The sequence below is a fragment of the Sarcophilus harrisii genome, chromosome 2, assembly GCF_902635505.1.
Source record: "Sarcophilus harrisii chromosome 2, mSarHar1.11, whole genome shotgun sequence".
Classification (NCBI taxonomy): Eukaryota; Metazoa; Chordata; class Mammalia; order Dasyuromorphia; family Dasyuridae; genus Sarcophilus; species Sarcophilus harrisii.
In genome coordinates, this window is record NC_045427.1 from 597,239,855 (window position 1) to 597,264,459 (window position 24,605).

The 24,605-nt window shown below is 37.3% G+C and overlaps 1 protein-coding gene across 1 annotated transcript in view; it reads left to right on the forward strand.

Annotated features, from left to right (window-relative positions):
* Window positions 1-24,605, forward strand: part of ANTXRL (ANTXR like) — an 89,754-nt gene that overhangs the window by 46,248 nt on the left and 18,901 nt on the right. The window contains exons 11-17 of the mRNA XM_031956300.1: window positions 3,463-3,532; window positions 4,897-4,975; window positions 8,097-8,192; window positions 10,356-10,394; window positions 11,308-11,406; window positions 12,115-12,282; window positions 14,572-14,652. Of these exons, the coding sequence (XP_031812160.1) occupies window positions 3,463-3,532; window positions 4,897-4,975; window positions 8,097-8,192; window positions 10,356-10,394; window positions 11,308-11,406; window positions 12,115-12,282; window positions 14,572-14,652 (632 nt within the window). The remainder of the gene's footprint in view (window positions 1-3,462; window positions 3,533-4,896; window positions 4,976-8,096; window positions 8,193-10,355; window positions 10,395-11,307; window positions 11,407-12,114; window positions 12,283-14,571; window positions 14,653-24,605) is intronic.

Sequence of the window (24,605 nt, forward strand, 5' to 3'; positions counted from 1 at the left end):
TTCAGAATGGTCCCTCTGACCCCTTTCTCCATTGCAGACTTCACCACAAAGAGAAAATAAGACTGCAGCCTGAGTCATGACTTCTTTTTCCCAGTTCCGGCAGGTTTAAATATATATATATAAATTGTGAGTTGCCAGTGGGGGGCTGAGTCTATTCCAGTTTCATATGTACATTTCCCAGAAAAGTGTGTTTATCCTGGATAAGGGATTGACTGCCAGGCTGGGCTCTTCTCCCATAGGACTATTTCTATATCACATTCTTCTGTCCAAGTACATTTCCTACTTACCAGGATATGTTTGGGTAAAAGCACCCCTCCCCATATTCACAACATACTTCTTTCCCTGAATGCCTGCCCAGACTTCCTATTAACTGGGACCACCTTGGTCCAGAATAGCATCCTGACCAGTTTTTTTTTTAGATTGTTTCAATTATCTAGAATTGTACCCTTTGCTTTGTCTCTTCCCTAAGACCCTATGGCCTTGAGTTTAAAAAAAAAATTAAATGATTTTTAGTTTAAAAAATATTCCTGTTTCTCAGAAAGCAATACTATTTGCCTTTACCACGAGGGCTATTCCTTGGAATAACAGATTTAGAGCTGATACGGACCTTGAGACATCCTGGAGGCATAGGGAGTTATAAGAGATAAGGTGGAACCTGATTCTAGGTTTCTTGATTCTGTTCTCTGTCAGCCAATGATTTAGAGTACTTTATAGTTATTCTCTTTGAAATATTCAGCTGCCGAGATAGCCAGGTCAGGAAGACTTGGGCAGATCACTCACCCTCAGTTTCCTCACCTGTAAAATGAGTATAGTCACAATTAGTTCCCAATGTGGTTATGAAGATAAAATGAGATGATATTTTAAAAATATGTTGCAGTTCATAAAATTGCTATATTAATGTTAGTTATTTTTATTATTTTATATCTTGCATTTTAGGAGTCAAATGCATCACCTAAGAATATCATACTTCTTTTCTGGTTCTGAAGGAAAGAATTTAGTACTAATTCTTAAAATATTACATTTATTAAAAATAGCAAAGACACTTTTAAGCTGTATAACGTCTAAAGGAAAGTATCCAGGTTGGCAAAGGGCCTTGAGATTATGCCATATGTGGACTGCCTTGAGGAAATGGAATCGTTTACCCTGAGAAGAGAAGCCCAAGGAAGGATATCTTAGCTTTATTCATGGATTTGAAGGGCTACATCCGGAGGGATGCTTTTGCTCCTCTTGCCCCCCAAAAGCAAACTAGGAGCAGTATTTATGAGTATCATAGAACTACCATAGAAAAGGACCATTTAGTCAAATGCCCTAATTTTCAGGCTGACTTCTGGTAGTCAGAATTCAAACCGAGCTTCTGACTGTAAACCAAGCATTCTTGCCCGTCTGACTGTATATTTACTGGAAAGAGGATTTTCTATAGTCCCCATGTTATAAAAATATAGAATTCTGAACTTTTCCAAATGGATGTAGAATAATACTGGTAGAACCAGGAGAACCATTTATACAAGAACAACACTGTAAAAACAAATCACTTTGAAGGCTGTAAGAAATCTGATCAACCGTGACTCTAGAAGACTAATGATGAAACCCCTTCCTGACAGAAAGGTGATGGATTTAGGGTGCAGTTTGAACATAGACAATGAGGGAATTTGTTTTTCTGGACTGTTAATATTTGTTACAAGGAATATGTTTTTCTTTTTGTATTTTTTCACTGGGATCTGGGTGAAAGAGAAAATAGATTCCTGTTCATTTAAAAAATACTTTAAAAAAAAAGAAGCAGGGGCTACAGGTATGGAACATTGCATGGACTTTCAAATGAGTCCCTACACTGTTAGTTTTCTTTTTAATTGTTTTCATTTATTAAAAGAAAGCTTTCCTAGGGTGGAAGTAAATGTTGATAATGTACAAATGAAACATATCAATAAAACTTTTTAATGAAAAAAGGCAAATGCTAAATGATCAAAGAATACATAATCAGACAGCTTTCAGAACAAGAAATTAAAGCTACAAAAGATAATCATATAAAAATGATCTAAATCACTAATAATTAGATAGATGCAAATTAAAATAACTCCCTGGGTAGCACCTCACACCCATCAGATTGGCAAAGATGACAAAAAAGGAAAACTACAAATGTGGGAAAATAGGAATACTGATGCACTATTGGTGGAGTTGTGAACTGATCCAACCATTTTGGAGAAAAATTTGGACTATAAAACTGCATATACCCATTAATCCAGCAATACTATATCTAAGTGTGTATCCCAAAGAGATTAAAGATAAAGGGCAATAACACACATTTATGAAAATATATTCTTTGTGGTGGTAGAATATTGGAAATTTATGGCATACCCATCAATTGAGTAGTGATTGAACAAGTGGTTATGTACAAAATAATGAAGGGGGTGGTTTCAGAAAATCCTGGGAAGAACTTATATGCATTGATGCAAAGTAAAGAAAGCAGAACCAAAAGAATAGTGTATATAGTAACAGCAATATTATATAATGATTAATAGTGATCCAGCACAGATACAAAGACTTGATGATGTAAAATGCTATCCATCTCCAGATAGAAAATTGATAGATTTGTAGTACAGATTAAAACATTTTTCCTTTTATTTTTGTAATATGGCAAATGTAGAAATACTTTTTGCATAACTTCATATGTGTAATGAATATTATATTTCTTGCTTTCTCAGTGGATAGGAGAGGAATAAAGAGAGGCAGAAAATCTTTAAAAATAAAAACAAATTAATAAAATGGATAAAAAGAGGAATTTCCTAATACTTGGAGATACCAAAAAATGAAATGGGCTGTTTTAAGAGATAATGGTTTTCCTCTCATGGAAAGTCTTCAAGCATAACCTGCAATGCTCATTTATCAAAGATATTGCTCACAGGATAATTGTTTGGATGCAAGTTAGATTAGCTGGCCTCCAAGATCCTTTCCAATTCAAAATTATGTAATATTTTCACAATCATTAAGGGACAAAATCTGAGTCATTTGGTGAAATTTTCATAGACCAGTAAACTTTTAAAACCAGGAAAGACTTGATTTGCTGCTCACTTTACAGATGAAGAAACTGTGTTCCAGGGAAGCCAAATAAACTGCTCAAGACTATATAACTAATTTGTGGCAGAAATGGATTAGAATCCAGGTCTCCTGACTTGTTTCATTGCTTTGCCACTGCCTCTTCTAATTCATTTTTCTTTACCTTATTTGTGAACTTTATAAGAATCACAAATATTCACATGTAAACACTGAATTGAGGCTGCAGGTGACCAAAATTTATTTAAAGTTTATCCAATTTATTTATTTAGCCAATGAACCTATTAGCATTCTAGGAATAGAATGAGACACCAAACCCTCTACTTTGACTTTTCGCCTGTGCTGCCCTCCCTAGTGATGTCCTAAGCAGACTTCTTATAAGTTTTTTTTTTCTCTTCTGTGGATTTGTTTTAGATGAGAAACCAACAGTTGTGCAAGATACCTACTTATTTTGTCCTGCACCAAAGCTGGATGAGATTGGACAGTAAGTGGCAATAGAACCTTCTCAACCTTGTTTTGCATGATTTCCCTTTGTCCAGTGTAATTCCCAACTGCTCTACTTACTGTCCCATTCTTTTCTGCCCTTCTCAGGGCCATATTTTGGGCATCTCCATTCTCCAAACTTAACCCCAACCCCTTTCGGTCAAAAATGAAAATTAATTAAATACTAACTCAATTTGTCAGTTCAGATACCACTTTCTTCTTGAAACTTTTCCAGATTCCCCTGCCAGAAGTGATGGCTCCCTCCTTGGATTTCTCATAGAATTTTGGGCAGACATTTCCTTTATATTTGCCTGCTGTGGGATAGTTCTTCATATAGCTGTCTTTTCTTCTCTACTATATTGTTTGCTCCTTGAAGGCAGAGATTCCATCTGATTCCCCAGAGACCTGTACACAGTAGATACTTAATAAATCTTTGTCAAGTTTTAATTTGTCCAGTGCATAGAAACAGCAAGGTTAATCTTTGCCATACTTAGGTACATAGAATTTAGAATAAAGAACTAACAATTACTCCACTGTGAATAATGTTCTCAATTTGCATAAGTCTCCTAAGAAACCCAAAAACTATTTTATTAGTCTTTAAAATACCTCTAGAAGATGAGTCTAGGAAAAAACATTAAATTTTGTTTTGTTCTCCTTCCATTTTCTTCTATATCACAGAAGTAAACACTTGCATGCTTTTGTATCATCCCTGGTTTGGTGTAATCCTGCGTAAGCAGATGGAATTTTTGTTTGTTTATTTTTTAAATCCACACTTTGATCTATTCCTACTGTAGAAACATTCTCCACTAATGCAGGTCAACAACTCCTCTGTGTCCTATAGTCTTGGGATCATTGAGAAGTCATGGTTATGTATCAGTGTGTGAGTCAGAACTTAAATTCAGATCTTCCTGACTAAGATCGGCACTTTCTCCACTATTACATGCTGGGTTTCAAACCAAACATTAGTTTGAACATATGATATATGGAATAGTTCTTCTGAAATATGAAATAATCCTGATCAGTGCCCTAGAGAAGGAAGCAGGTACAGGGAGGCAAGGGTAATGTCTCGGTAGGTCTGTCTGTGAAAAATACCCTTCCTCTGATGTCTACTTTCCCATGTGTAGGTGTGGTCTACCCACGGGTAGCAAAATCTGGTTTATAAATTAATAATAATAATAATAATGTGCTCCAGTTCTATCTAGTCAGCTGACTTGTGGTAAACCCAGCACCCAAGAGAACAGCTGCAGCCACAGTTCAGCCTTTAACAAGACTCGATTTAATATCCTGGCAAGAGTGGCCTCATGGGAACCCTAGGAACATGCAGAATACCACCTCTTACATTGACTGTCTCTCTGTGTGTTCTAGGGTGGTTTTTCTCCAAGTCAGCATGAACAAAGGACTCACCTTCATCTCCAGCTCAGTCAGTATCACCAGCACCAAATGTGTAAGTATGAAGGATATGATCCTGTGGGCCAGAGTGAATCAATCTAGAAATGTCAAGGAGGAAGCTTAATTTTTGCTTTTTAGATATCTCTTTCTTAGTTTTAAGAGTGTTCGATATTACTTTCCAGCTAGAAGAAAGAAGTGAAGGGTTATCCCCATTGTAAAAACTAAGATTTAGCAAAAAACAAAACAAAATAAAAAATTGGAAGCAACATAAGATTTTCAATCTTGGGACCTGTGTTCAAATTGCTGTTTATTATCTTTGCGACCTTAGCAAGATAACCATTTCCTTAGCCAGAAAACAAGGGATGGAATCATTTCTGAGATCCCTTATAGCTCTAACATTTATGACTCTAAATCTAATCCCTTTTCTATTTTTCATATGGTTACTTTAAATTGATAATTGGTAATCCTATAGCAATCACTAGGGAAGCCAGCAAACAGGAGGACAAGCTCTTGCAATCTGCTTTCTGATATATGGCTCTCTTCCCTCTTAGGCTAGGACAGTATCCCAAGGTATTGTCTTTAGAAAGAACCTGTGGTTAAAGCCACACGCTTCCTTCTATCAAATTGCTACATCTACTAGAAGCTCTTTTCATTGAATTTATGTTTGAAAATGATTTTACCTGAGAGGGTCACATTCTTTCTATCTCCCCATTCCGAAAAGTGCTATCCTAGAAGACATAAAGATGCCATGAGGGCAGGTGACAAAAGGGGAAATATTTTGGCATTTGAATTAAGTTGCTTTCAGTTGCAAGAGTGCTTTGCCATGGGGCAGCTGGGTAGCACAGTATATAGAATGCCAGTCCTAGAGTCAGGAGGACTGAGTTCAAATCTGGCCTGAGATACATACTAGTTGTATGACTTTAGGCAAGTCATTTAATCCTGATTTTCTCCCCTAAAACAAGAAGTGACATACAAGAATTTTTTTAATAACTCCAGGTCATTTGTGTAAAAATTATGATGATTTTCCATCAGGTTCATAATAAGGATGAATGTTGTTCAATGTAAGAGAGATAGGTGGAACCAAGAGCCATGCAGCCATTAGCACGAGGGAACTTACAATTACTCTCAGCTAGGAAGGACTAGTGATATATGGCTTCTTCTTGGAGTATGAGTGACAGAAACCTAGAGAGATAAAAGTGTAGAGCAATATGGCCCAGGGTGGGGTGGAATTGAGTGTACTAGCCCTACCCACTTGGTACCTTGGCTGTATATACATCCCTAATGCCCAGCTGTCATCAGCATTTTAGCTCACTCAATAAGAGGATCAGAACAGGGGCTCATGTGAAGCCAGGTGTGTTCCAAGCCTGTTGAATCTTGTTGCATTAAGCACGTTCCTTCTCATTTTGCAGATTTCTCCAGTTACCTTTTCTTCTCCTGTTTTCTTCTCTTTGGCTCCCCAGCTTTAGCTCTCACCTGACTCTCTCATGACTGCTGCAGTAAGTTTCCTCTCTTTTCCTTCCTTTAAAGTTCATTTTTCTACCCCCTCAGATTCACAATCTACAAATAGAGATTATAATTCCCTTTCATATTCATTCTTCCATTAATATGATACCTGAAAGGACATCTCTCAAGTGCCAGCTGGTAAAAAAAAAAAAACTCAACCCTTTATGCAGATACTTAGAATCAGAATTATTTGTGCTTTCAGTATATGGAAAATTTGGACAGGAAGAAGAGGAATGCCTGAGGAGAGAATAGTATGTCTGCTCAATTAGCTTTTTTCTTGATTCTGGTACCAACTTGCACAGTCTTAACTACTATTTACTTAATTGTTTCCATCTAAGGGAAAGTATGTGGGTATGACTCTATGATCACTTTTCTCTGCACATCCCAGCCCATCAGCAAAATTAGCTTTCCAAAGCTTTTTTACAAATTATTTTGCACTTTTCTTAATGTGTCTGCAACCAACTAATTTCTCCCTTTCTCTCTTTGTTTTAATTTGAAATAAAGTGAATCTTGTAATTTCTCTCCCACATTCTCTGCTGACTTTCATATTCAGAATCTGCTTGATCTCTCCATCATGTGTGGATTTTCCTCTCTCCTTAATTCTATTTTTCTATTTTTCAGTTCTTTAATGTCAGTATTTAAATATCACATAGATGTTTACCATAAATAGAGGGGGTCATATTCATACATGGAATGGAACAACTGAAATCATAAATTGATGAGAGTTCAGTAAATGGGACACTGGACTTAGCATCCAGGAGGTCTTGGTTCAAAACCTGCCTCCGATGCTAGCTGTGTGACCTTGGCAGGTCACTTAGCCTCTCAGTAGAAGGAGAACTGAATGTGGAAACAAGAGACCTGGGTTTAATAGCTGGATGATCTCTGTCATTGCCCCTCTAGATCTTTGTTTCCTTGTTTATAAAATGAAGCTATATATCCTAGACGTGCAGGGGTCCTTAAACTACAGCCCGCGGGCCAGATGCGGCAGCTGAAGACATTCATTCCCCCTCACCCAGGGCCATGAAATTTCTTTATTTAAAGGCCCACAAAACAAAGTTTTTATTTTTACTATAATTTGGCCCTCCAACAGTCTGAGGGAAAGTGAATTGGCCCCCTATTTAAAAAGTTTGAGGGCCCCTGTACCTAGAGGGTTGTTGAGACAAATTGCTTCATTAACTCTAAAGCACTAGTAATGTTAACTATCATTTCTCTTACTGTGTGTCGGTAGCCCACTAAATGCTATTTTAGTCCTCAAAAAATCTCCATAAACTAACTTAAGGTGTCCTAATAAGCCTGAATCCTAAAATTTTTAATCACCTGACTCTGGGATTCCATGGGGGTGAAGGAATCAGATTTAGGATGACTAAACTAAATAAACTGTGAGTCACTGGCTATATAATATAGATGCTCCTGGGATGATATTATAATAAAACAGACATATTAGTGATCAACCAAGTGTTATTGAGCTGCTTATTAATGAGGAATTCCTCATATCCCTTTCTGTTAGGGGAAATTTTAGTTATCCCTGACATCCTATTGATGAGCAGTGATATTAGCAGAGCAGAGATGACCCATCGTTCTGTCTGTTATGCCTTTGATCTCCTTCTGTGCTGTCTTTTGAATTGGATCCTCTGACAATTATGGAAGTAACTGGACATTTCCTTTGTTTGCAGCTCAGTGGAACAATTCTCTTCGTTGCCCTGTTGATTCTGTTTCTGTTACTGGCCCTGGCCCTTCTCTGGTGGTTCTGGCCTCTTTGCTGCACAGTGGTAAGTTCTCATTGGACACCTTAGATACACAAAGGGACACAGGCTTGCAGGGTGAGTGATGGGTGAGAACCTAGGGTTTCTGCTGTTCCAAATCTCCCTCCTCCCTCTTCTTCCTTTCCAATACAGTGCTCCCAGTTCCCTCAGGGATGAGGGCAGATACATTAACAGAGAAGAATTGATGAGACATACCCCTAACATTTCTCAGTGTCCTCCCTAAAGTAGAAAAGGCATCATAAATGGTAAATAGATTCCTAGGCCAGCCCGCAATAGTCTGTTTTACCTGTAAAATAACTAATAATCCATGTTTGAAACAATCTTGGAGAAAGCAATGTTGCCTGAATGCTACATGGGAAAGAATATAGATTATATTTGTAAACTTAATGGAGAGTATCTTTAAAAAAAAAAAGTCTTTCTCTGAGCAGGGTTGGATTTTTTTGTTTTTCTTGTTGTTAAACAGAAGTAAAACTTAAAAGATGGCAGCTCAAAGCTTAGGCCCAGTGCTTGCTAGCTAGGGTCCTTGCCCCAGTCACTAAAACCATTTCCTCATCTGTCAGATAAAAATAAAACTACTTGTACTAACATCTTCTCAGAGTTGTTATAAGGAAAGCATTTTACAAAGCTTAAAATGCTATTATATTATGTGAGTTATTAACAATATTTTCTATAGTTTTCATTGTAAATATATATGATGAGTTGGGAGCTAGCCTAAGACTCTAAGCAGGATTTACAGTGTTATTTATCTGAGAAAATTAATCTGAGTTCCAATTTACTGACTTAATTTTTAAAAATTCAACCTGTTTGCAAGTTTGTGATTTCTGAATAGAGCAAAAATTGGATGAATCAGAATAATTCAAAAGACTGAATTAACCAGAAAATTAGCCAGAAGGAAGGAAGGAAGGAAGGAAGGAAGGAAGGAAGGAAGGAAGGAAGGAAGGAAGGAAGGAGGGAGAGAGGGAAGAAGGGAGAGATGAGAGAAGGGAGGGAGGAAAGGAAAGAAATAAGCATTTATTAAGATTTTTTCTATAAGCATTTGAGATATAAAAATCAACTGAAAGTACCTGCCCTCAAGAAGGTTTACATTCTATTATGGGGGAAAAAAACAGACAACAGAAAATTAAAAGGGAGAGGAAGTAGAGATAAATACACTGTTCACAGGATTAGAAATCAGAAATCTATCTAGAAGGAGAAGGAAGATCCAGGAGGAACTCACCAATGTGAGAAGAGAATAGACCTTTCAAAGGGATATTTCATATTGAGAAAGTTATAGGGCTGATTGGATATTCCAGCATAAAAAGGTCCCAGGTGCCATGGTAAGTTCCAGGATAAGACAATGGCAGCAGCATAGTTCCAAATTCAAGAAGACCTAGGAGAGACAGAAACGGGGCCGGGGGGGGGGGAGAGAGAGAGAGAGAGAGAGAGAGAGAGAAGAGGAGAGAGAGAGGGGAAAAGGGAAGAAGAGAGGAAGGGAGGGAGGAAGAGAGAGAGGGAGGGAAGAAAGGAGGGAGATAGGGGGAAAGAGGGAAGAGAGAAAGAAAGAGAATAGGAGAAGGAGGAGGAGGGAGGGAGAAAAAGAGGGAGAGAGAGAACATCTATGGAGTGCTTACTCTGTTCCAGGCTACGTGATAAGTATTTGAGATGCAAGAGACAAGCAAGACAGTTCTTGTCCTCAAGGAGTTTACATTCTTATCAAAAGAGAAAATACCTACTAAGGAGCTGGAAAGAGTGGGGTGAAGTATGTGGTGTAGAGATGGCCAGAAAGGGTTATGGAAGCCTAGTCCCAGGCAAAAACGAGGCAAACTCTCCCTTATCAGAACCTGGGATCCTTTGGTTTTTGTTGGGGGTAAAAGGGAAAGATCAGGGTCAGACACAACTGAACGACTGATTAACAAAAACAAAAAGGGAAGGTGGCCACAGTGGAGGCAGCATGAAGAGGGAAGTGTGTCTTTGTGTTCTTCAAGCTAACAATGAGGATAATATTTGTTTCCACAATTTATTTCCACTCTTTTGCAGTGTCTAGCAGTTAAGGAAGTTGTATGCCCCAGAACTGATAAATGGAAAATATTTTCCTTAATGACAATAAATAGGTCCAGAGAAATGGTTATTTGCTTCCTGCCTTCCACAGCATGAAGCCCACTTTAAAACTCTTCTTTTGTATGATTCCAGGTGATTAAGGAACCACCCCCACCTCCACCCCCACCAGCGGTAAGTAGTATTAATTCTAACTTTTGCAGCATTACAGGAAAAGTGATTCCCTTTAGGGTTTTTTTTTATTTCTGGACAAAGGAGCAAGTTAGTCTTATAAGAAGCAAAAGGGCAAAAGCAACAGATAATGTTTGATAATGTTTAGACTTGAAGACAACTGTCCTGATACTTGCCATCCACTTCACAAATCAAACCAAATCCTGCCTTTCCCATCAAATTACTCATTCTTGGATTGCCTATTTCAGACAACATCTAAACTGCCTACTGAATTAAAAAAGGACTTTGAAAGTTCAATAAGCGATGTCCTGCTGTTAGAATGACTTCTCACAGTGGCCCCAAGAGCATCACCATGAATGAGTGTCCCTGTCCCTCACTCTCATAGCTAATCAATGATTTCATTGAGGGAGTTGCCGTCTCACTTGTTCTGCTACAAGGCAGTAGCCTGTCTCATGCACAATTTCTTCCCACGGTGTGGCCGTCTGTGCCCTCCCAAGCAAACTGTGCTCATGAATCTTTTATACAGAGTTGATATAAATAAAGGTGGCCTGGAGAGAGACGAAGAAGGGACACCATGATGCTTACAGGCTTCTCAGGGAAGAACCACAGCTGTGAAAACAATAGGGTTTTATTTGCCGTTAACATGTAAATATACCATACCGGGGCCAACCAATCTGGAGACGCTATGGGACTTGGTGTTATCCAAGATAGTTTGCATCACCTGGCAAGTCTCAGACAAATCTATAGATCTAATTCCACTTTATTCTGTATATATCTTGTCCATCGCTGTTTGCATGTTGTCATTGGACTGTGAGGTCCTTGTATTTTTACCTTTATTTGTGTCCTCAGTGCTTTAGCACAGTTCCTGGCGCTTGTTTAAGCACCTAATAAATTCTTGGTGACTTGACTTGACTAGGACTCAGATGAAGAAGATGGATTGCCCAAAAAAAAGTGGCCAACAGTGGATGCCTCTTATTATGGTGGCCGAGGAGTTGGAGGGATTAAAAGAATGGAGGTAAGAAGAATTTATTCCCTTTTGAATTATCATTAATGACCTTGACCAGAGGAAATGAAAGGCAGAGCTTATATGAGAGAGATAAGATTTGTCTTGTTTACTGATTTTATGAATTGTGCTGGATCTTTGATGTCATTAATTTGGGCCTGAGAAACAGGGGAGAAAGGTAGAATGATTTTTTTAGGACACTCAGTATCATTAATTTATGGTATCAAAAAGATAGCTCAGGATCTAGTTTCTAGATTTGCCCATTTTCACCAAGAGTGATTCCTTCTGTGAAGTCAAAAGGACCTCTAGCAGACTGCCTGGAATTTCTAAACATTTGGGGCTGGTTCACATTTATTTAATTCCAAGACCTGCCTCGTGAGAAAGGGTATAAAGATGATGTCATCAGGTTAGGGAATGTCTTGGATTTCAAACCACTGGACCAACACATGGACAAATAAGGAAATATTGAGTCATAGATACATCAGGCCTGTCCTCACTCAGACTGAAAAATGGAAAGGAAAAACCCTAAGTCTATTTGATCCATTTGAAAATTGATTTGGCAAAGTTCAAAGGACTCAAACAAGTAGTTCCTCAAGTTTCCAGTCAAAGCGGGTGGGGAAGAGAAAATCCTTAAGTAGATTGTGAACAACTGTGTGAAAAAGAACTTAAAGTTGGCAACATTTTCAGACATGCTTTTTCTTTTTCTGTCCTTGTACTCAGGTAAGATGGGGAGACAAAGGCTCAACAGAGGAAGGGGCCAAACTGGAAAAGCCCAAAAATGCTGTCATCAAATTACCAGAACAAGAATTTGAGCCGTGGGAGCCTAAACCAAAGAAGCACAGCAGGAAAGAACTTCCTTCACAGAGAAAATGGTATACTCCCATCAAGGTGAGGTCATTGTAGGACATGGGTTGGGTACACGAATGTGGAAGGGAGACTGAGATATGGACACTTTTCCTTCAATTCTCCATTTACAGGGCTTGTAGGATTTAGAGCTGGAGGAGGCCTTGGAGGTCATGTAATCCCAAGTATTTAATTTTACAGATGAGGAAAGTGAGTCTCAGAAGGATCCCACAGGTCCCACAGTTTATATATTTAATCATGGATCCCATTCTTATAATAGAAAAAGACATTAGAAATTACCTAGTCCAAGACTCTCATTTTATAGATGATGAATCTGAAATCCAGAAAGATTAAATTACTTTACCAAGTCATACAATAAGAGATAAATGTAGACCCCAAATTCAAGTTTTCTGACTTCTATAGTGAATTGGATTGCTGTAGTTTATAGTTCTCTCATATACTCAACTCTCCATTGTGCTAGCTTATTCTTTCCCCAGCCATTAAAAAAAACAGCAACTTTGTCTTTGGTCCAAGACTATTTCTTCCCTAGTAGATCAGTAACTTGCAGCTAAAGAATTGAATCAAACACCTTCTTATTCAGATTCTGATGGATGACAATTCTAATTTTAAAATATTAATTGTATATGACTGTACTAACTGTATTGACTGTGTAAAGTAGTAGTGATATAAAGCCCTTTCCCTCATTCACAGTCTCTTGTGTTTCCACAATCCATGGGAGCAAAGTCATTCAGAAGACTGGATAATTGACATGCTCACCATCAGTACCCCATACCCTAAAGATGAATTTATAAAAACATACTTATTGAGCACTTTTGTGTTAGATGCTGTGCTAAATGCTTAGATTACAAAAACAAAGTCACAAAATAATCCTTGCCCTCAAGAAGTTTCCACTCTAAAAGGGGAGAGATTACCTGTATGGAGAAATGATGGCTCATAAAGGGTGTTTTGATCTGGAAAGGCACAAGGATGATGAAAGCTACCTCATTCCCAAAGTATACAACTGTAGTTACAAAACTGCTACATATCTGTGGCAGACATTTTTCTTCTGTGTCAGAAAATGAAAGAAACATGGAGGACATCCATCCCCACCTGTAGAAAACAGTGTAGTTTATATTCAAAAAAGTACCATGGTCTATCCCAAAGGTCTCTGGTATTACTGGAGGAGGAAAAACAACAAAGCAATAAACATTTATTTGATGATTACCATGTGCCAGGCACTATGCTGAATCCTGGGAACATAAATTTAAATAAAAATAAAACTCAAGAAACTTACATTTTGATGGGGTAAGACAGCCCGCAAAGAGAGAACTAAAAGGAGCAGGGAAGTTTTGAGAAAGGGATAAGCCCTTGAAAGGGCACAATGAACCAATAGCATAGCTCAGAATAAAGCATGACTGGCCCCATCCCATCCCCAAAATGGAGGCCCCAAAGGAAATTCACCACTGTGAGAAGGTGGTCCACATGGCAGAGGGATGTTCTGGGTGAGAAGGTCCCAGGACAGAATCTTGCAAGGAAATAATAGCTTTACCAATTCTTTGTAATATAAATGCTTTCTTGACTTGATTTGACCTACCTTAGCCTACCTCCAGTATCTAAATAATGCTGAATTAAGGAAATAACATAAGCAGCAGTAATATCGTGAAGTCTTATCATGTGGGTCAATATAGGGTGTCTAAGAGTTGGGAGTGAAAAGAGTTTGATTCCCTTTGCTTCCAAAATAGCTATGCCCAGTTGGGGCTGAACATGACATTATCATCACTTCCCAAATCTCTTGGATTTGTCAATCAGAGGGACTATTTGGGGGGGGGAGACCTAATTCTATTTCAGTTTATACAGTGCTCAATTTGAAGTCAGAAGACCTCAGTTTTAATGCCTTCCCATTGAGCCTTAGTCTATTCATATGAAGATGAAAGCATTAGAGTAAATTGTCACAGATGTTTTCATCTCAGAATCATTGATACTATTATAAATAATCACTTCCTTTCCTCTCATGGCCTACAATCTTTAATTTTCCAATCATCCCTAGGATCCTCAAACGCTCCATTTCCTTCTAGACACCCCCTTTTTCTGCAGAAATTATTCTCCTTCACCAGCAGCCTTGACTTTAAATCTTAATCCTGATCTCAAGCTCCCCCCAAAAAAATTATATCTTATAAGAGATGAGCCATGGCTTTTGGGGAACAGTACTATTTTATTGAATAATGCTTAATTTGTAAATATGATCAGTACTACATGGAAAAATTATGAGAAAGTTATCTAAATCATGGCTTTAAAATCAATAAAAGCTGAAAACTAATATGTGGCCTTTTTTAGGGCAAACTGGATGCTTTGTGGGCATTGGTTCGACAAGGGTATGACCAAGTATCACTTATGAGACCCCAGCCAGGAGACAAGGTAAGACATCACAAGTGTGATATTGTTGTGGCCAGTAGTATACTTCTCTTATTCCTTCAAGAATCTTTCAGGTGGACATGGCTCTTTTCAACAATGAGATGATTCATGGTGATTCCAATAGACTTGTGATGGAGAGAGCCATCTGCATCAAGAAAAAGGAATATGGGGACTGAATGTGGATAAATAATAGTATTTTTACCTTTGTTAATTGTTGTTTGCTTGCTTTTTGTTTTCTTTCCTTTTTGATCTGATTTTTCTTGTGCAGAATGATAAATGTCGAAATATGTACAGAGGAAAAAAAAATAGAATCTTTGAGGGCAGCTCAGTAGCACAGTGGATAGAGTACCCTGGAGTAAGTAGAACCCGAGTTTAAATGCAGCCTCAGACACTAGCTGTGTGACTCTAGACAAGTCACTTAACCCTGGTTGCTTCTCCCTACCACAAAAAAAACTTAAAAAAAAAAAAACAAAAAAAAACAAAGAAAGGTGACATTGAGTTCAGCCTCAGAAGAAGCTTGGTTTAAAGTAGTGGAGGTGAGGAGGGAAAACATTCCAGGCACAGGGAACAACTTATACAAAGACATAGATATGACATATGTCATGTATGGAGAATAACTGATGAGCCAGTTTTGATGGAATGTAGAGGACATTATTGGGCACAGTTGGAACATAAAGTACATTAAGGGGAGCCAGGTATAATCAGCCTAGAAAAATAATCTTGAGTCAAATTGTGAAGAATTTTGAATGTCAAAGGAAATTATATTTTACCCAGAATTAAAAGGTAGTCACTGACGTTTCTTAATCAAAGATGTGACATGGTCCTACTTACCAAATAAATGTCAGTTTGATAGCTATTGTAGAGTGGAGAAAGGAAAGACCAAAAATAGGAAGATCAGTAATGAATCAAACTTCCCAGTGGCCTGAATTATGATGGTTATATTAAGGGTAGAAGGATGATAAATACTCTTAAAAAGGTAAAAATCAACAAGATTTGACAAATGATGGGTATAGGTCAGTGACTGACAGTGAAGAATTGAGAATAATTACTAGGGGACCAGAAGAATGGAATAGGGAAATATAGAGGATGGGGTGGGTTTAAGGAGAAAGATAACAAGTTCTGTTTTGGACATGTTCATTTTGAAATGTCTATGGGATTTCCAAGTGGAAGCAGTTAAAGAGATGGGACCAAATTCAATCATCTCTTAAATCCAAAATTGACTTCAGTATGAAGGGAAATTTAATATTTCTTATCTAAGTATTAAATACACATAAAAATCATCTTTATGAGCACTCAGAATCATTACCTTGAACACGATCATAAAAATTTATTTTATGTAGTATACTTAGAGTTAATTACACTTAATAAGTTTTCACTTTATATCCATCACCAGTTAGAAGAATTTTTCACCAATAAAAAATGATTAGTATCTTCCTTTTTGGTTTTGATGTCTTAGGTGATAATTATTATGTTAGAATTCATTTATGCTGTTACTTTCTAAGGTAAGTATATATCCCTCCACTGCTAGAATGTCACAATGTAGCTACTCTAAAGAGTTATAACCTGTAAGAAAGCTAAAATGCAAGCCAACCATTCCTCAGTTCCCAGAATTAGTTTGCCACAAATCTAAAGGAAGGTGAGTGATCAAGAGGCAAATTCTTTGAAGGGTAGTTTCATCTCTCTGTCCCATTATCTCTTGATAATTCTGGAGTAAGATCAAATCTCTGAGATGTACTCCCTGCTAAACATTACAGACTCTGACACAGAATCCCAGTATGGAAACTATTGTCAGGTGATTGCTCTTATCTGAAAGGAGCATCTTTAAATAGTGAGTCTTGGACTTGGAAATCAGAACAGCTTAGAGTGTCCTGAACATGGGAGATATTTAAGAAATGTTGGTTAAATTGAATTAAAGATGTCAAGCCAAGTTTCTCCATTTAGTCTGGGCTCTCAGTATTGGGTATGTTTCATTGTAATAAGGCCATTTGGAAAAAAAGCTAGGTATGCATCTAACTCTGGCAGATTTTATCAAATGGATTTAAATAGAGGCAAAGCTTATTATTATTTGTCAAATAGGAATGTTATGAAATATGAGTACCGCCTATAATCAGTGTTATTTTTCACTATCCATGCATCTATGTATACTTTTTTCTTTTAAAAAAAGCACCTTATATTTAGTCCATGGATCAGATGCTGCTTTGCCTATTGAGAGAGAGATGAATTAATTGATCACATGAGATTATTTCTATCCTTCTGATTCTATAATAATATTTCCACTGCTCACATTTTCCTAAAAATTAGCAAAATTAGAAATAAGTCACAAAAAATCTATGTAGTATCTAGGAGGATAGGTAAGCGTTTGGACCCTGCATAGACTTAGCAGAAGTCTCCAAATCGTTTCAGTTCAAAAACTGAAAGATAAACACCACTGGTACCAAACAGTCTATTTGCTGGTTGAATGGGAATTCCTTGGGCAGCTGGACTTCAGGCTTCGTAATGACTTTTTAGATCTGCCTATGGGTTCTTGAATGGGCCTTTTAGTCCCAGCTGTATTTTGATAGAAGTTGCATTATAGAATCTGATTTCATCCCATGCCTTTCCCTGGCGCTGCTGGTGGATTTCTGTCACCCACAACACAATACCACCACTGTGGTCAAGGCAGCCCCGAAACATTTCCAAACAAGGGCACTCAGTTACTCACATGTAAAGTGCTCCTGGGTGGTAAAGGGAAAAACAAAAAAAGAACAAGACTGAGGTTAATTAAAGCAGGGCAAGCCAAATAGGGGGCAAAGTCAACGAATCAAATGTTCATCAAGGCAAAAGGACAGAAAAGATCTTATTGTCAAGCAGTAGTAGAAGTCAGCTCCCCTTTGTGGCCAACAAAATTAGCTTGATTTGGCAAAGGAAGTAATAAATGATCCCAAATCATTCTGTTTTTCCAAACACAATTATTTGAAACTGAGATTACAAAGAAGGAAATCATAGTGCATAGGACCTTGGATTGGGAATCAATGGTGCTGGTTACTATACTTTGCCACTAATGTTGTGTGATGTCGATCATCTCTTAGACCTTTGAGTCTCAATTAATCCATCCCAAATTAGCAGATGCCATAAGGACATATTTATTCAAGTAGTTTGAGATCTTTGCAAGAAAATTCTGTGAGTTTTTGGCCCAAGATATTATTATATAGCATAGCAGTCTCAGGGTTGGGAAGATAGAACTCAAATAAGATCTGGGTTCAAATGGCACTGGCTATCTGGCACTTAAATCACTTAACCTCTCAATGCCCCAGGGAATTCTACAATGATAGTAACAATAGTAAGGATGATTGATGATGATGATAAATGCAGAGAATGGACTAGATCTGTGATTTCTTGTACATATGGAATTCCTAGGTAAGGAAACTTCCTCTAAAATTGAAAGTCTAATATCTTAGACAGTTGCCTTAGATTCTGAGAGTTTGTGACTGATCCAAGATCTCACAGCCATTTTATATCAGATTTCAATCCAGGTCCAAATTCAGCTCACTCTCTCTAGTGTATCACAGCAGCCTCTCAATCATAATAATAACAATAATAATGGCTAACATTTACATAGCACTTTAAGATTTCCCAAGAGTTTTCAAAAAAAACTTGTTTTATTTTTAATTTGTGAAACAAAACAAGTGTTTCCATAATATAATATGAAAAAAGATGATTGCACATGAAATTATAAATCTACCATGTACAGCTTGCTATTTCCTTTAAACATACAACAAAGTTATCATGTAAATGTCTTTTTCCCTTCTTTATTTTTTTCCCTTGTCCTGCCCTAGAGATGGCCACCAATAGACACAAATAGATGTGTATGTGTATGTGTGTGTAAAACTATTCTATACATACCTCCATTTATCAGTTCTTTCTCTGGACACAATGAGTGTCTTTCTTCATATGTCTTTTATACTTAATTTGGGCATTTATAATAGTGAAAATAACTTTTTATCTGTTCTTAAAACAATATCATTCTTACTGTATATGATATTCTCTTGGTTTTGCTCATTTCATTCTTCATTATTTCATGCTAGTCTATCTGTTTTTCTGAGATCATTGAACTTATTATTTCTTATAGCTCAGTAGTATTCTATCAATGATCAAATACCACAACTTGTTTAACCATTCCCCATTTGAGAGAGCTGCTATAAAACATTCTAGAACATATAAGTTCTAAAACGCTTTCCCTTTTTCCCTAATCATCTTTGGAAATACACTTAGCAATATGTATAACCTATATTGAATTGCTTGCATTTTCAGTTTGGGGGTGCATTGGGAAAGGAGAAAGGGAGAGAATCTGGAACTCAAAGTTTTAAAAATAAACATTAAAAATTATTTTTAACATGTAGCTAGGAAAAAATAAAATACTAAAGAAAGCAAAATAAAAGGAAATAGACCAAAACAAAAGGAAATAGATAGGTCAAAGGGTATATAATAATAATAATTCTTTGGATATAATTCCAGATTGCTCTTCAAAATGATTAGATCAATTTCTAAACATTTCATTTGACCCTCACAACTATCCAATGAGATAGGTACTATTATTAGAACTATTTTATAGTTGAGGAAATTGAGTTTAAGTGATACTATGATTTGATCAGGGTCACAAACTATTAAGTGTCTAAGGTAAGATTCAAATTCAGGTCATTCTGATTTTAAGTGTAAAGTTCTATTCACTACTCCTAAGGCTTCTTAATCTTTTTGTTTGTTTGTTTCATAGACCACTTTTATAGTCTGGTGACATCTAGGGATTACTTCTCAGAATAATGTTTTTAAATAATTGAAGGAAATGTTCAATTTCAGTAAGATTTTAGTGAAAATAAAGATATATTTTCCCATCTAAGTTCACAGGAATATCCCTCAAACATCTATCCAAAGCCTCATGATTAAGTGCCCCTACTCTATACAGCTACCCACATTTAAGACTTAAAAGATGCAGAATAGGTTCCACTCTTCATGGATAGGAGCCTTTTGAGAGTTCTCTTCAACCACAAAATCACAAATCCAGAACTGCCACTCCTCTACTATGAAAAAAAGTTTAGCTACTTGAAATTTCTCTTTTTAAAGGGAAACATGTTTTTAAAAAATAATTTTTAATGTTTATTTTTAAAACTTTGAGTTCTAGATTCTCTCCCTTTCTCCTTTCCCAATGCACCCTCCAAATTGAAATTTTAAAAATACTAACAACTGCTTCTTGAGGTTCTTGGTGTTATATGGCTTCTAACATGTAGAAGAAAGAATTTTGCAGGTAGAGTGGGATCTATAAGAATAGCAAGTTGAGAAAATGTTTTTGGGGGGGAAAGGGTCTTTTTATCCTGGATTATATAACAGAACATACAAAGAAATCTGACAATATCCATGGTTGGTGTGACACACTGACTCATCAGTGTGATTCATGCTATATTTCCAAATCCATCCCTTGTCATTTCATATGACGCTTGTTTCCATTTTTTAACATGGAGGAAATAATCATTGACAGGCAGTATGGTATAATGGGTAAGAGAGCCAACCTTGGAGTTAGTAAAAGCTGGATTCAAGTTTAACTCCTGACATATACAGGCTATGTGACCTTTGGGAAATCTTTTTATGCCTTTGGCAACTGTCAAAATTCAAAGAAGGTGGCAGTCTGCAATGGAAGAGGGAGTTTCCTTACTGGGATGTCCCTATACTTATCAAATAATAGATATGGTAAAAAAAAAAATTAATAAATAGCCAACAGATGCTGATTTTTTAAAGTACCTAAGGAAATGCCTACTTTTAGGAACCACAGGCAGCCCATCCAGGGCAACAAATAGGGACTTTACCCCTGTGTTTTGTTATATCCAGATATTCTTAAATACTAGCTCTCCTACTCTCAGAAACCTCTGCCCATTTTTGATAGTTACGCCACTCTGGGACCAAGCAATACAAACATAAACTCTATTCTGCTGACAGCTTTCAAATACTTAAGGAGATCTACTTTTGTCCCTTCACTAACAGAACCTCTCTTCTCTAATTTCTCCAAACAAACTTTCTCTGTTCTGGACATGAATCCTGTTTGCCTTATTTTGGATTACTATTGATTGTCCTTCCTAAAATGGGCACAGTATTCCAGATGTGATTTGATCAGGGCAGAATAGAGTGAGACTCACAAATCCTTTGTTGTGGACATTGGTTTCTATTAATGTGATATATTGCACTACTATTTTGGATTGTCATGTCACACTATTGACTCCCATTAAACTTGTGCTCATTACTTCACTCTACTTTGTAAGCTCCACATAAGGATAATTTCATTCTTTGTACTTGGATCTCCAGGGAAGTGTCTGTTACATAGATGGCACTTCATGAATATTGATTAAATTGGTCATCCTATATATTAATTGTCACTCTGTGTCATTTTCTAATTAAATTTATCTAACTCATCGATTGAGTTGGTCCTTGGATTTAGATATTTATCAAAAACAGAAAATGTAGGGAAATAAAATTATTTGTCTACTGTAATTGGCAAAGCCAAAATGGCAGATTGTACTAAACCAGTCTCTGTGCAAAATGGTTTTTAGGTTTAGAGATGGTTTCAGAGTGGCTCTTTAAGAAAGGTCTTGATTGGATCCATTTGCAAGACCTATTCCACTTATTATGTTTGAGGGGGTTTGGTGAGTAGAAGGACTGATGGGGCAGACTGATGTGAAGAGAAATGGGGCCAGTGGAATGTGAAGAGCATTCATGAGGTAAGAGAAGATGTGGGCCTCAGCATTTCCTGAAACCCTAATTAAATCAAGTTTCTGAGGAGACTAATCATTAGCCTTGTCTTTGAAGGGGTCTGTGGTCAGAATACCAGCTATACCCAGTTCCAGCCTCAGGGGTCAGACAATGAGAGACTATAGGGAAGAAACAGATACCATCCCCTGGCCACCATCATTTTAAATCAAGTAGTAATTTGTGGGATATTTTATCTGCACCTCCTGACCAGCAGAACAGTAAACAGATGTCTTGTCCAGAATCCTCTTGTTCATGAACAAAGGCAGATAAAGCCTAGATAGTTTTAGGTGAGGCTTCACAACCCTTGCTTGTGGACTTTCAAGAGATGATCCAGCAGTCATTGTAACATCTTAAATGTGTGTGTGTGCATGTGTTTATACATACATTTATTTATTTATACATATATTTATATCTATAGATATTTTATATATAGATATTTTTAATATGCAAGAGATTTTTTTGTTGGAAAAAAGTTTCACCATAATTTTGCAATTCAGATTTTACCTTTTTACGTAAAAGGCTTACGTAAAAGTAGGAAAAAATTTCTGATGATGCCAGAATTGAAGACAAGATGCTCATTAAAGGCAGAGAATGGAACAACATGAAGCAATGCAGTGGCTAAAATGCTGGATTTGGAGCCAGAGGTTTTGTATCATAGTCACTTGTGTGAATTTGAGCAAGTCACTCGTGCTCTCTGGTCATCAATTTCCTCATCTGTAAAATGATAGGGCTAGACAAAGTGACTTCTGAGAAGAGCTTTTCCCACTCTAAGTCTACTGTCCTAGGAAGTGAACTCTCATCTCAGTGTTTTGTCAGTTGGTTTTCTTAGAGAGATACTGTGCTGGAGGGTTAGTCTCCCAGAAGAAGCTCAGGATCTAGTATCTAATCAGTTAGGAAGTTATTCTTTTACACTTTTTGAAAGAGTTTTTAAGATGTTTTAATAAGAAAAGGCTGAGATTACTGAAGGGAGGATGAGCAAGTTTGTTTCCATATAAGCAAGACAAAATTTTTATTTCAGGAGACTTGCATGAACTTGTACCATGGTCCCAGTTGGATGTTGTTCAGTCATTTCAGTCATTCTTCGTTGGAACCCCTTTGGGGATTTTTTCAGGAATACTAGAATGCCTTGCCATTTCTTCCTCCAGCTCATTTTACAAATGGAGAAACTGAGGCAAACAATATGAAGTGACTTCTGAGGGTTACATAGCTAATAAGTGGCTGAGGCTGGACTCCAGGGTCAGCACCTTAGCCACTGTGTCACCCAGCTGCCTCACAGTGGAATTGATATTCCTTTTCTGAAAGTCACCCCCACTTTCAGTATTGCCTCTACTAAGATCCTACTCTGATGTGTTCTCTGGCAAGGAGGTGACCACCTCAAAGACTGTCAGTTGTATATAAGCCCTGACAAGTTCTACCTCCTGAAAATACCTTGAATATGAGCCTGCTGTTGGATAATATGTCTACCATCCAAAGACCAACTTGACTGAGTTTGAAGCTCATCACCAAAATGTCTTCAAGTTGATGTATTGTTTATCTACAGCAACTCTCAACTATAGAATCAGAGAAATGGGTTCTTTGTCAGGTGTGAAAGGAGTATCCACATCGATGAAATCATAGACCACTAGACTATTGAAGCAGCTATCTGATGCACTGACCATAAGTACTAAAGATATCAGCCTTGGACACCCATTTCTCAGAAGTTTAAATCCTTCTTGACTTATCTTTGGGCCATTTATGATAAATATCCTATTTAACAATTCTTCCAAAAAAAATAATAGCACCCAGAGTCTTCTTTGCCTGCAGGGTCTCACAAAACTACCTTAGATTCTAGTTGCTTTGTGGGTCAGAATCCTTTGTAAACTATAGCTCTCAAGAGCCTTAATGACATATTTATACTTGGAATAAAGCAAAAGCATTGAATGAAGTAGCTCATCAACCACACATAAGAACATTCTTTCCACAGGTCTCGAGTTCTGTCTCACACAAATCTACATATATTCTGTGAGAAAAGTGAACTTGTACAGGGATCAACAGTGGAGCTCACACCCACTTAATTAATGCTATTTCAATGGAAAGAAATTCCATGCCATAGATGGTGATAATCTTATTAATCTTTACCTTATTAGCCAGCAGGATGGCCTTCTCATTCTTTTAAATAGAAAAGCAAAACAGAAAAGGTAGAAGTAACTTGGAAAAAAATGGAAATAAAACTTTGTCCTTTCTTCTCCTATAACAGTGATAATTTGTTTCTAAACTCCTTTTTCTCATTTTTGGCCAAGAGTGTTCACAATCTGAAGTGCAAAAGAAGTTCAGAAAACTAAATCATTTTTAAAATTTGGTGTTGAGCTGAGCAAGAAAGAGGCAGTGCCTCCAAAATGCTTGTTTAGTTGCTTGTTTCAGCAAATCCATTGATTTCTGCACTTCAGCACATAATATCACAGGAAATTCTGAAAGGCTTGGTTGACCAAAAACCTCAGCTAAAAAAAGACCACATTTTTTTTCAGCAGAACTGATCTTGTTTACTTAAAGTTTTTATAAAATGAAAATCTCCCCTTTAGCCCCTTCCCTCCTCCAACTTCTGGAAGCAGCTGGTTTGCCCAAGACTCTGTCAGTGAGACCTAGCTTCTCCATTCAAACTCCCCTACACACCCCAAAGTTAGGGCATTGGCCCTCTTTTAAAAATAATTTAGATTCTGTTGTAGCATCATGGTGGACAAAACGATCATTATATTTGAAGTTGGAGGACCCGGGCTCAGATCTTATTTCTATTTGCTTACTGTATGGCCTCAGTTCTCTGGGCTCTATCTCTGAGATAGAACTACATCAGATTTGTAGTACAGTGTGATGGGAATTTCTGCTTTAGCAGACAAAGACCCAAGTTCAAATCTTGGCTGAGCCAACTTACTTTCTGTATGACCCTTGGATAAATAAATCACTTAACCTCTTCAAACCTCAATTTCTCCATGCAAAAAGTAAGGGAACTGGATTGGACAACCTCTCACTTTGTTTCCAGTAACTCCTTACTGGAGAAGGCATTAAAACAGAGGCATGAGACAGCTAGTATTGATGGCATTTCATAGTTTGACCCCAATATCTCTCTCTCTCTCTCTCTCTCTCTCTCTCTCTCTCTCTCTCTCTCTCTCTTTCCCCTACCTCATTTTCTCCTCTACTCTTTCATAAACACT